Below are 12,610 nucleotides of genomic sequence, written 5' to 3'. Positions count from 1 at the left end.
CTGTGTAAGGAGCAGCCCACACGCTCCGTGCGTGTTCTGGCACATGGCACCACAGCCCTGGCTGTGCTGGCACATTGAGGGAACGGTGGTTCTGCTGTCACAGCTGCCAGGAACACCAAATGTAGTTGGGCAGAGTACAGACACTGCTATCAGTGTGTAATTCACTCCAAGATTTTAAGTAATTCTGAGGTAAAAAGGGAGCAGGGATTTATTGTAAGCATGGAATATTATAAATAGATCAATCCTAAAGCAGGAAATGCTTCTGTCTGACTTTCTCCATTCAAGTCAGATGCCAGCCATCAAGATTCAGATATTGAGGCCAGACTCTGGTGCGTTTATAACATACCAGGCATCACACAGCACAACGTAGCTATGGTGCCAGATGTAATTATTCACAGATTACCACAGAGCATCAGCCAAAACAGGACAATTATCAGATACCACAAGAAATGCCAGATGGAGAGGAAAACAAACTGCATAGAGGAACAGCCACTAGCCTTTGACATTACAATTTCAGAGTTTGGAGACAGGAACTACCATGATTCAATTCGCCACACAATAATTAATCCTGATGAGTTGGAGCTGCTTATGTCTAACAATTCCTCAGTATCGTACCTTCCCCATGTGACAGTTAATCGGTGCCATTGTCCTCAGCAGATGTGACCTGCTCTGACATGTTTCATGTGTGACACAGCAGGAAGTTCTGGCTCTCGTATTTCCAGGCTGTGATATTAGAATCATAAAATCATTCAGGCTGGAAAAGACCTTTGGGATCGAGTCCAACCAGCACAAGGTACCATCAGAGGCAGAACACCTCAGGACGTGGGGTGATCATCAGCTGAAAGGATCAGATTTGTACTGCTGCATTATGTGTGCCATATGTTCTATTCTTATGTATCTGTGTTTCCACCTTGTACCTTGTCTTGAGGGAAGTGTAAGCCTCTCTGGCCAAGGTCTGTCTTTTATCCCACTCCTATGTTTCCTAACACAGTAAGGCCCTGATCCAACTGGCACTGCTGGATGTTAGGAATTTAAGGAAATACAATAGATTTTGTTGTTTTATATAATAAATGAATACCGTGCACTCCCAAGAAGCCACATAGCTGTTACTACACTACTAAGGACCCGGGATGGTTCACCTGCTTTGGGGAATGCAGGGGGCCGGCGCAATGCCCACACTGCCCGCAGGTTGTCCCTGCAGGAGGGGATGAATTCTGGATGAATTCAGAGAATGGCTGGGTATAAAATATCCCGGGATAAGAAAGGCAGGAGTCACCCCAGCTCCACATTAAGGAGTGTGTTTCCTTGAGGATTTTTGTAGTGAGATCAACATTATTGTTTTAATACCGATCCCGTGAGGTAACAACAAGTTTTGATAAAGCAAACGTTAGGAAGCCCCACTCGTGGCTGCCCTGAATTCAGGATGGGGGCTGTGCTGCCTGTGCCAGCTGGCAGCGAGGCTCCGGGGGCTGCGTGCCAGGAGCGTGCCCTCAGCACTGCCACCACGGCTTCGTTTTCTGCCCCTTGACCTCTCCTCCCGTGCCATGAGCCGTAAGGAGGTGATGCAGGAGCCCAAAATACCAGCTGCTGCTGGCACAGGGCTTAGTGGGGTGGGGGCAAGGCTTCGCCTTGTGGTTCCTAGGGGTGCCTGAGGTGTTTATTCCCTCACTGTTAGGTATGGATGGAGAACGGAGGGGCAGTGCGGGCAGGGGGACAACTTGTCAGCGGCACCCCCTGAGAAGGGGGCTTATACGTGACTATATTTCCCGTGCTCATGCGCCTGCACCGCAGCAGAGCCGATGCCGTGCGTTACGAGGCGGTAACGGGCTAAATCCCCCCTTTTCTGCCATTTAGCCCCGCGCTGAGGGCGGCTCTGCCTCGCCTCAGGCCCGCCTCGCGTCCCGGCATGCAGCGCGGCCCCGCCCGCCGCCATGGCGACTCCCATGCACCGCCTCATCGCCCGCCGCCAGGCGTGAGTGCGCCGGGACCGACGGGGGGTGGAGGGGGGGGGAGCACAACGGGGGGGGCCCCGCGGCCGCTCCTCGGCCCGCACACGGGCAGCGGGGCCCCGGCGGCCCGGGCACGGCCCCGCAGCCCTCAGGAGAGCGCCCCGCAGCGCGGCCGGGCCGGGCCGGGGAGAGGCGGCGCGGTTTTAAAAGTGGCATTTTGGGTTATAAAAGCGGTGGTTGTGTGCTCCCGGCGTGGGTTTAGGGGCTGGTAAAGGGGTGTGTGTGGGGAAGCAGCGGCTCTGTGCTCAGAGCTGAGGGGTCTGATTGCACAGCAGCGAAATGAGGAGAAACCAGCACTTTGGTGGTGTTAAGTACAGTGAATGCCCCCCTCGGCACTCCTCTGGGGGTTTGCTTCTTCACCTCCCTCCTTAGAACAATTTGTTGTTGCTTTTTTAAGAGTGTTCCTTTTTTTTCTGTCTGCTCACAGCCGTTGGTTAACATACGGATGGCTTCTGCGTCTTCGTGCCTTTTTTGTTGTTTACTGTAGTTCAGTTGTTCTTCCTCATTTTCCAGCAGAAAATAACTTGGAATTTCAAAGCACTTTTGGAATACTGGTTCTTTAGGTTGCTATTCTGTATAGGTTAAGGAGCGATTTCCTACATTTTTGTTATGCCTTCAGGTGCTTGATGGCTGTTTGCTGTATTGCACATTGGCTAACCTCTGCGTTTAGGTCGTAGCCACTGACCTGTATTAAAAGTTTACCTTAACCTCATGCTTTTCATTCATGTTAAAACTTGTTAGTGTTGATATGATATTTATAGGTCTGGTTGCTGAGCTATTTTGATCTGTTTTCCTGGTTGTTGCTTTTAGGGCTTGATTTTTATCGTCCTACCTTGCATAAAGTTGCCTGCCCCAGTCGTGTGAGCAGTCCCAGAGCCCTGGAAATGCTGAATTTTGTTGTTGTTGCTTTGAGCTGCCCTCCTCCTGTGGAGACAGCTCTGGGCTGGTTTGTGGTACAAAAAAAAACAAAGTGAATGTTTTTCTATGTTGACTAAGCAGAGATAGCATCCTTGTTTTGCTTACATGCAACTCTTGTGGTAGAGCCAGGAGACCAGGACAAGACAAAGCAAGCTGTTCAGAGGACCTTGATTTGATTTTTTTTTTGTTTTGTTGGTGCTCCTGCTTCCTGCTGAAGTTTGAGTTAACTGCACCGTGTAGGTAGCAGGGTTAGTTAGTCATACAGTGCTCATTTACATCAACGTTTCTGAAGGTAAATCATGAAGCCAAATAAACTTTGCGTTGAGACTGATGAATGTTCAAAACAAGATTCCCTTTGAGATGCAGCAGAACTGTCGGAAAAAGCGATAGCTAGATGCAAAGGAGAAACAATCGCTACAAAGGAACACTCCTTTCTGAGAGTAGGGTGTTCGCTGCTGGTCTGTCACCTCATGCTCTCTAAATACTGAGTGAACAGTCGAGGATCCTCCTCCTAGCTGAGCCAGGCTGTTAATTTTGGATGATTAAGATGTGCTGGCTGTCAAAAATGAGTGTCTTCATGTTGAAAAAACAACGCAAGGTGGAAATAAGTCACAGCAGTTTCAGTGAGCTGCATGAGAGCTACAAAGTCCTGGCTCTGAAACTAATCTGTGATATGGCCTTGAGTGGGTCGCCTGGCTGCTGTCTGAGTTTCCTTGTTTGTAAAGGAGGAGCACATCTGTGAGAAGATAAGCAAACAGAGTTTTTTTAAACTTTAGAATTGTGGATTAAGTGCTAGAATATGAAAACATGAGTTTTTCTCACTTAACTTGCTCCTAAAAATGATCAAAGAATTTGATCACTGAAGACTGAAATGCAGATGTAAAATGTTCTTTTATACTAATTGTATTTGAATGGCAGAGAGCAGTAAGTAAACAAGAACGTGTTCTTGCAATAAATCTTCTGACAGGCTTTAATAAATCTTAGCGAGGTTCAAGTAAGTTACCAATAGGAGCAGCTCTGTTTTACTTGCTCAGAATCCCAGGCTCTTTGTGTTAATTTGGAAGTGTTCTGCTGTTGAGGGTTAGATACGAGGATATGGGAACGAAGATTGCAAGCTTGGCTGGCAGGAGCTTGTACGAGCATAAAGTGAAATTCAGGTGCAGTTGCTCAGTGCGTTGACAGTTAATGTCTGTAGTTCAGCATTAGCTACCGTAGCAGAAGAAGGCTTAAGCTGAAGCTCTGGAACAGAGGAAAAGTGTTCTTTCTACTTTCATAAATAGTTGATATTAGGATCTTTTGATAACTGAAGTGCGTGAGTTTGCCAAAATTCTGTGTGTACGTTACTGTTCTTGTCCCAACTGAAGATGTTTAATAGTTAAACCAGAGCAATGTTCATGGGTGCTTTAAACATAGCTGCGTGTATTGTTAAGAATTTGTGTGCTAAAGAAAATTTCTATTTTTTCAATAGGTAGAACAGAGTTGGAATCAGTCACTTAATGCAATTCTGCATTTTTATAGGGAAGCAAACAAGCAGCACGTCAGATGTCAGAAATGCTTGGAGTTCGGACATTGGACGTATGAATGTACAGGGAAGAGAAAATACCTGCACAGACCTTCGAGGACAGCTCAGTTAGCAAAAGTTCTGAAGGAAAAAGAGAAGCGACTGTTATTGCAACAAAGGTAAGATGGGCAGAATGAGAACGTTTGGTTTATTAATGAAAAGGTAATTTTGTGGGTGGGTGGGAAAAATGGTGGTCCAGGCCTTTTTCTGTTGTCTTTTCTCCCAGGCTGTGAGGTGTCTGTTCAGTATCAGAACCGTTGTGTATGTTAGGTGGTGTATGTGCACTTGGATCCCACAAAATTAAGGCATTGTTTGTTAACACCTGCTTGTTGCTTGGGGTCAAAAAAGCTTTAAGTGCGTCTGAAACAAACAATAAAGTATACTAAGCTAAGGGTAAAGTAGTCGGAGGCTCTCTGTAATAGAATATGGCTTCCTGAGTTCCTCAGTTGCTTGGTTCCTTGAGTTCACGTGTGAGCAGGTTGAGGATTTGAAGACCTGCCTTCTGTCACTGTTTAGCTTGCTGGCATCAGTAGAGCCTGCTGCCTGCCAGTCCTAGAGGAGCTGAGAGGGAAGGAAAGGTGAGACGATGTTTATTCCTTAGTAAAAACTGCTACAATCAACTAAAAGTAGAACTCCTGAGTTTTATTTATGGTTCTGGAGGCGATGTGTGGTGCCACAGGGAGAACAACCAAGTGTAACAAAGCAGCTTTGTTTGATACGCAGCCGGCTGACCGCTCTCAGCTCTGTGGCTTCATAAAGTGTCAAACTCATAGAACTATACATATGTTAAAACGCTAGAGGGAGGCACAGGCCGATGGGTGGCAGCCTGGGTTAGTCACCAGCCTCCCCATAGGTGCTTTGGGGTGTAGCTCTGTGTACGCACACTGGTGCTCATCCCTGGTTACCTAGGTAAGGGCATACGGCCCTAACAACAGAAATACAAGTGGTGCTCAGCAGTACAGGAGGGATTATAGCTTGCCTCAAAGCTTGAGGGTCAGTGACTCTTCCTCTTGTCGATGGGATTTTGTGAGGGGTGTGGAAAACTCCTTCGTGTAATAATTCTGCTATTCTCATACAACTGGTATGAAAAAGAAAAACTTGGAAAATCTCATTTCGCTAGCGTACAAATGGCCTTGGGTACTTTTGTTGAAATGTAGTTTACACTTAATGTGTTTCTATTTCTGACATTTTCTGGAGTTATCAGCACGTGCTGCTATCTAATTGCTAAGTGAAATGTATTTTCAACTTCTCTAATTCAATGGTTACTGTTAGTACTGTGTACATAAGATGGCTTTCAGAAATAGTTTCAGTTGAGGAAAAAGTATCCCGGGTCATAAAAGAACATCTTCCTCACCTATCAGTGGCACGTTAAGCATGTAAGTAGATGATGAGGGATTACTTCAATCACAAATGTTCATTCCAGGTTGAATTATGTGCTATTTTCCTACAATGGGGAAAAAGGGGATGCAAAGAGGATGTGACTGGTAAACATGACTGAAATATTTAAAAATGATTAAAAAATCCCAAACTGAAGACTAGTAAAAATCTCCTGAAGTGTTTTTTTAAATATCACAAAAGAATGTTTCCTTTACTCCTAAAACATTCTGCACGTGTATGAATACATGGCAGTCTGAAAGACAAATAGCTGGAAAGCAGCCATATGAATAGTTTTGTGTCTTTTGTACCTGAAAGAAACGCACGATGAAAGCTACAGACTAATCTGATCTTCTAATCCTTTGTTTCAATCGGTTCAGTTATTGCTAAATATGGGTACACAGAACTTTTTTTTTGTATCTGTATCCCCTCCCCTCTGCTTCTGCCATCCCAAGATGTTGTTGTCTGTATAATGCAAAGGAAAAAAGTAAAGGTGAGTGAAGCATTCTTAACCCAGAAAATCAGAGGTGAATTGCTGCTCCCCCTCCCCGGATTTGTAGATATTGTTTTTCTAGTTTAAATAGCAACTGAAAATAGATACTAAAGGAGCTTTGGGCAGATTTCTGCAAGTGGGATACCAGTTTTCTAGTACTGAACTCAGCTCCTCTGTGCTGCTACATATTTAATTTTCCTACTGCATTAATCAAAGGCATTGTTTTTCTCCCCCTTAATTAGCGCTGGAGAAAGTACTGCAGAAAGGAAGACCAAGAAGAAAAGGTACGTGGGGATCGATGACAAGTTGTACGGCTGCTTCAGGGTGTGATCTTGCACTGGGTGTTACAGCAGGCAGTTTGGAAGGGGCCTGTGTGGAAACTGAAAGTGAGCATTGCAGATACAGATTTGGTGTTAAGCTTTTAGCCTGTTGTGGGTATTTGCACAGCAGGTACTTGGGAGAGTTTCTACTCTTCCCTGTCCAAAAACTTTAATTTCTTTGTCCTCTGCTTTTCTCCCTGGTCATTCTCCTATCTCTGTGTTGTTTTGTTTTAATAATAAGTTGTCTTATTTCTGCCTCAATGTTTATCGAGTAGTTTAATTGTGCAAGAATGGCATACTGTTTCTAGCCTGTTCTCTCTCCACCTACTCATCTTGCTCTTCCTTTTGTTTTCATCCCTTTTTCTTAACAGCTGTCTGTCTCTGAAGCTTTGTCTAGAGAATGAAACATGTATCTTAAAAATAATAAATAAAAAATCCAGGAACTAAACATTTCCTCCTTTACCATCCTCCATCCCTGGAAAAAAAAATAAGTCGAGCCAAGAGTTGTTTTGCCATCCTTCCTCCTTTACATATGCAGTAATGCTAGCATGGGAATCCACTTCAGTCTCTATTAGCAAAATCCTTTCAGGAGCAGCTAGAACCCGGGCTGTAAGACTCCTGCTAATCACGTTGCAAGTTTTACATATGGGGGATGTCTGTACAGTAATCGCCTCATTGTCTCCTTGCCTTTCATTGACTGTCCTCTGTCTCTGAATCTGACCAGTTAAAAACAGCCTTGTTTTTTTTAAAGGCAAGGCCTTTTGCTTTGTGTGTCAGTCATTAAATGAGCCAGAGCATTTTTTTAAAACATGCTTTTATATGAAGCTCTCATGTTAAATCCGGCTTTATTGGAACACTTGATTAGGATCTTAGTTCTACTATCAGGATGTGTTTTCTCAAGGGCTTCTTTCTCGGTAGTGTTCACGTATTGTTGGAATTATCCACGGCTAGTGAGATCATAAATTAGCTGATTTCTTAACAATATAGTTCAGATCTCTTCCTTCCTCAGCTTTCTCATGTGTTGCAGTCTTCTACTTGGCATGATTTTCAGAGTAGTTGAGCTCTAAACCGCTGCCAAAAGGAAAAGAACAAAAGAATTTGGGTTGGGGGGTTGTTTGACCATTGTTTCTTTAAACCTTAAAAACTTTGCTATGCTTGAATTGTTACCCTGCTTTTATGCCAGTATAAAATCCATCAATGTAAATTCCTTTCCAGGTCACATGGTTTTTATATCTTTAGTATGATAGGGGAAAAAATAAACGCAGAAAATTGAGCGAAGCAATGGATGTGTAAGTTCCAGATTTAAAAAATGCAAAAGTGAGACTTCTGGCAGCAGTGAGCGCTAACCTTTTACATAGTGTGTGTTTGTTTTGATATAAACAGTAATAAGGAAGCTACAGGCTTAACCAGAAAAACAGGAACAGGCAAAACTGCTGTCGGACAATGTTGTAACCTTAGGTGGCACAGAACTGTCTCTGAGTTTACGTTGGCTTCATCACTCCTCTGTGGCATACTTGGTTAATGAATTGAAAGCCCCCTTTATGCTGCCTGTCTGAAGGGTCCTGAATTGAGTCCTAATTCCCTTGTTCCTTCAGGCAATCCGGCATGTGAACAGCCAGGTGCTGGTGCCCAACATTGTAGGTTTGATTTAAGCAGCATGTTTAAAATCACCTGGGGCTGTTAGGTGATTGCAGTGGAGCCAGAAAGGGTAAAATCTCGGAGAAGGGTGATAGCCAACGTTACCAAATGCAGCAGTAATCCTGTGGTTCATCGTGCATGGAATAATATTAGTTGTTACCATCTGTGAGCTTGTGTGGAGGAGAACGAATGCTTATCTGCTGGAGGAATGTGCTTTTCCAGTGGTACAGCAGACCCACAAATCTGTGACCTCCCAATATATAGCATCTAGGATGTCACCTTACCTAATTAGGACAAGGTAAAATAGGTGAATTTTGCTTGTTCCCATGTCCGTCTTCCTTTTGTGACTACCAATAGGCCACCGATTGCATCAGCTGGCAACAAGTATCTGCTTGCTTTTTTCTCATGGATCTAGCCAGTGCTTTCGTCGAGGTGAAGGTATTGAGTATCGTGTCTGATGTTTCAGATACACGGATGTTTTGGGGGGAAAAAAACATTTTGTCAGGGTTACTGTTCAGGGGATCCTCTGATCCTTGCCCGTATAAATGGGTCTGCACATCCAGTAAAAAGATTGAAACTACTGGTTTGTGTGGGAGTTTGCCCAGAAAATAACAAATACCACTTTAAAAATAGACACTTTTTTTTCTTATCTCGTTACACCAGTTTTCCACCAACAATGTCTGTATTTAACTGGCCTTTATGATTTATTTTTTTTTTTATAAACAGCCATTATGTCTGTGCACAGAGAGGGAACCCATGCCCTGTGTATTATAAAAACTTCAGTGGTCTGTAGCATATTACAGGCGTTCAGATCTGGCAGTTGTCGTGACAGTGGCTGATCTGATGGAAAAAACATTACTCTCTAGTAGACTTAACGTAGGCATTTCCTGAATTTTTATACTTAACCAAACACTGAGATAAAAACTACAAATCTGCATTATTATTTCTAGCATTTTTGCATAGTATTTGGTTGACTTGGTGGGAAGAAGGGTGGATAAGTACCTCTATATTTTGCTTGGAGAAAGATTTATGGAAGAACTTAATTGTACTTTCTTAGAATTCGTATTACATCAGTTCTGCAAAGACCTTGGGAACAGTGGCCTTACAGTAAGAGCTAAACACGGAGGACAGGAAAAAAAGGAGAAAAAAAAAAATTAAACTGCAGAGCCTACAGAAATCCACTTTACAGTGTTCCTGACTCCATCTTTATCCTGGACTGTTTCCATACCTTCTCTTCCACCCCGAAAACAGAAGCCTGCTGTAGCGGCAGGTAGTGGGGGTTCTGCCAGCAGTAATCTAAGAAAGGTTTCCGCTGAGCACAATTCTGACGTTTGGGAAATCTCGCTGATGAAACTTCCACCAACTCACATTGCCAAAATTGCACTTCTTATTGCAGTGCTAGGGATCTGATCTTGGTTACTTTTCCCCCCGAGGCTTTAGTGGTACAGCACATTCCTGCAACTTTCTTTTATTTACGAGTTAGTGAAGACGCTAGTTGTTACTGTGAACAGGAGGAGCCTTGCCAACTTTCAAACGTAACTTTTTTTTTTTTCCCCTGTAGTCCTGTTCGGGCTTTCATGTTGTCCAGGGCAACTTACATCATGTGCATGGTGTCATTCTGCTGTTGCTCAAAATTAATTTGTTCAGAATGGAACGGGAGGTTGGGAGCAGGAGGGGAAGGAAGATTGTTAAATTGTTAGGCCTGGAAATTTTCAGGCCGAATAATTGGTCTTTGGATTACAACAGAGTATAAAGAGCGCTCTGTAATGCTGTCTATAGCAGGCCTGTTCTCATCTGTGTATTTGTTTTCTTTCAGATCTAAAAGTGTGACGAGTTCCAGCAGCAGCAGCAGTGTCAGCTCAGCTAGCGATTCGTCATCTGACAGTGAAGATTCCTCTACCTCCTCTTCTGATGATGATAGTGACAGTGATGAGAGCTCCTCAACTTCCTCATCGTCTCCATCCTCGAGTAGTACTACTTCTTCTTCAGAGTTTGAATCAGATTCTAGTTCCTCGAGCAGTAGCAGCAGCAGCACAGACAGTAGTAGTTCTGATGATGAGCCACCAAAGAAAAAGAAGAAGAAATAATATGTTGTAGCGAAGAACTGTTGCTGAGCAAACGATAACATTCTTCAAAGATGTTCTGAGCACGTGGTTGCCAAGCAGTTTACCTGGTCAACATTTCTACTGCTAAAACTTTCTAAATGTTTTGCATAGTTCATAGGACATGAAAAGTATTAAATGGCACGTGAAACTTACTGAAAGAGTGTTTTTGTGGTTTATCCTTTTATGGGAAATTTTACTTTTTTAGTTTAAAAATCTATCATCAGATTTGTTTATACGAGCTAAGGTCCAGTAACCTGGATGTTTACATGCTGGAAAGCAAAAGCTTTTTATCACAGATCATGCTGTGCATCACATACTGCTACTCTGCTTACGGCAACTTCACTTACATGTAGAAAATCCTCCGATCTGTCAGAAGCAGAAGTTGTACGCTGCTGGCTGTAGAGCACGGTCATTGTTGAAACTGAATGCACAATGTTGCACACAGAGGGCCTTCCATCTCACTGTTAACAAATGTATTATATGCTGCTGAGCTTTTTTTCTGATGGCTTTTCCTGATGCTTCCAGGTCGAGTCTTAATTGCAACATGAAACTTTAAATAGTGTTCATTTGTTAACGATCAATATGCTACTTGTGCTGTACAGAGGCTTTAGTCTTTTCAACTTTGCCTGTTTCCATATTTCCTGTCTTTGTAGTACTTTTCTGAGACAAACAGAGTCTGTTGTAGCATTGTCTATGTAAGAAAGAGGAGCAGTGCACAGTGGAAGAATTACGACTGATGCTGCTTAGGAGTTTCATCTTTGTGCCTTTTTTTTGTAAATTAAATGTATCCTGGTGAGAGAAGGGCTCGAGTGGGTGTTTTTTCAGAACTCCCAATAGCTTTCCACACAGAGTACGGTTCGTAAAGCCAGAGAAATGGTAGTGATGAGCAAAAACAGGCACTATTTTTTAGGAGAGAGAAGAAAGGCTATTTTCGTGGGATGCTCAGTAAGGAGTGGAGTTGTCTTTTAAAAGAGGTCCAAAGGACAGTGTTTCCATTTTGATATTTTTGAAAAAAAAAAAAAAAAAGTTCTGTAATGCAAGATTGCCAATCTATGTTGTTGAGCACATGGTAACTGGCATTATAGTCTGCAGTATAATCTGTTCGCTATTTTTACCGGCGTGTGTACATGTCTGTGGAAATCTGGCACGGGAGAAGCAAGTTAGTGCAAAAAAAAAATAAATCCAAGCATACTGCAGAACAACTCTTGCTGGTTATAAATTGAAATTTATTTGTTCTTTTGGTGGACTTGAGCTGTTGGCATTAGTATTTTAATTTGTGATGCCATCTCCTGAATTTCTTACTGTTGGAGTTACCCTTTTCTGAGGGGGAGGCATCACATGTGGAAGAATTCTTAAATATCTTGGTCTAGGTAAAATATAGTAACTAAACTATTTTTTATATTTTTATGGAAAAGTAGTGTGTAGAATTACTTTTGAATAAACTGTGCTTATATTTAAATGTTTGAAAATATATATGTTGTGTGTTTTAGTCTGTTTTAGTGTGTTTTACGGAACACTGCAGACTGTAAATAAAAATTATCAGAAAGTTGTTGAAGTCTTCTTGAGTAAATGTACTATTTAATGGGAAAAGTTAATAAATTATTAAACGGTATTTGTTAAGTTTATGCTTCCTGCAAATCAAAATGCAAGACCTTTGGAAAACAGTACTTTTATAGGTCTGGGTTTAGGGTCATCTCTCATGGTTTCAGCGCGACTGAAGCAGGTGAGTGGAAGTTTGCAGCCCCAGCTTCCATTGTAAGGGCACAGCCGGGCTGTAGGGGACTGCAGGAAGAGGGGTGTGGAGCCCATCTGTGTGAAGATGATGTGCTACGAAGAAAAAAGGCTTTTGTTTTGGTTGATGTTGAGCTGAGCAGCAGCGTGGATGCGAAGGGGGTTGTGATGAGGAAGGGCAGTTGTTTCGAAGGGAGAGGACAAGGAAATGAGTCTGAACTGTCCTTGCCATGCTGTTATGACCACGCTGTACGTTGGTTTCTTTAATGCTGCTGGTGTTTGTGTGTAGATGGCTTTGTCAGATGTGCATTGCTCCACACAGAAGTGTTACTACTGCTGCCCTTTAAAATGTTTCTGCCAAAAAAGAAAAACTTAAGATTGTCAGACAACTACTGATAGCAAAGCAAGTCACTCTGTTTGGGGGCGGCCTCTTCCTGCTTCTGTTTACATTTAGTGCCCAT

The 12,610-nt window shown here is 43.0% G+C and overlaps 1 protein-coding gene across 1 annotated transcript; it reads left to right on the top strand.

Moving 5' to 3' along the window:
• Positions 1-1,917: 1,917 nt before the first annotated feature.
• Positions 1,918-11,981, top strand: ZCCHC10 (zinc finger CCHC-type containing 10). The gene is made up of 4 exons (XM_084295364.1): positions 1,918-1,972; positions 4,446-4,607; positions 6,598-6,639; positions 10,130-11,981. The coding sequence occupies exons 1-4, from the start codon at positions 1,932-1,934 to the stop codon at positions 10,398-10,400; spliced, it is 516 nt and encodes a 171-aa protein (XP_084151490.1). The 5' UTR covers positions 1,918-1,931; the 3' UTR covers positions 10,401-11,981.
• Positions 11,982-12,610: the final 629 nt, after the last annotated feature.

The sequence above is a fragment of the Netta rufina genome, assembly GCF_964035555.1.
Source record: "Netta rufina genome assembly, chromosome: 14".
NCBI lineage: Eukaryota > Metazoa > Chordata > Aves > Anseriformes > Anatidae > Netta > Netta rufina.
The sequence above is the reverse complement of the archived record's forward strand: the minus strand, read 5'-3'. Positions and strand labels throughout refer to the sequence as shown.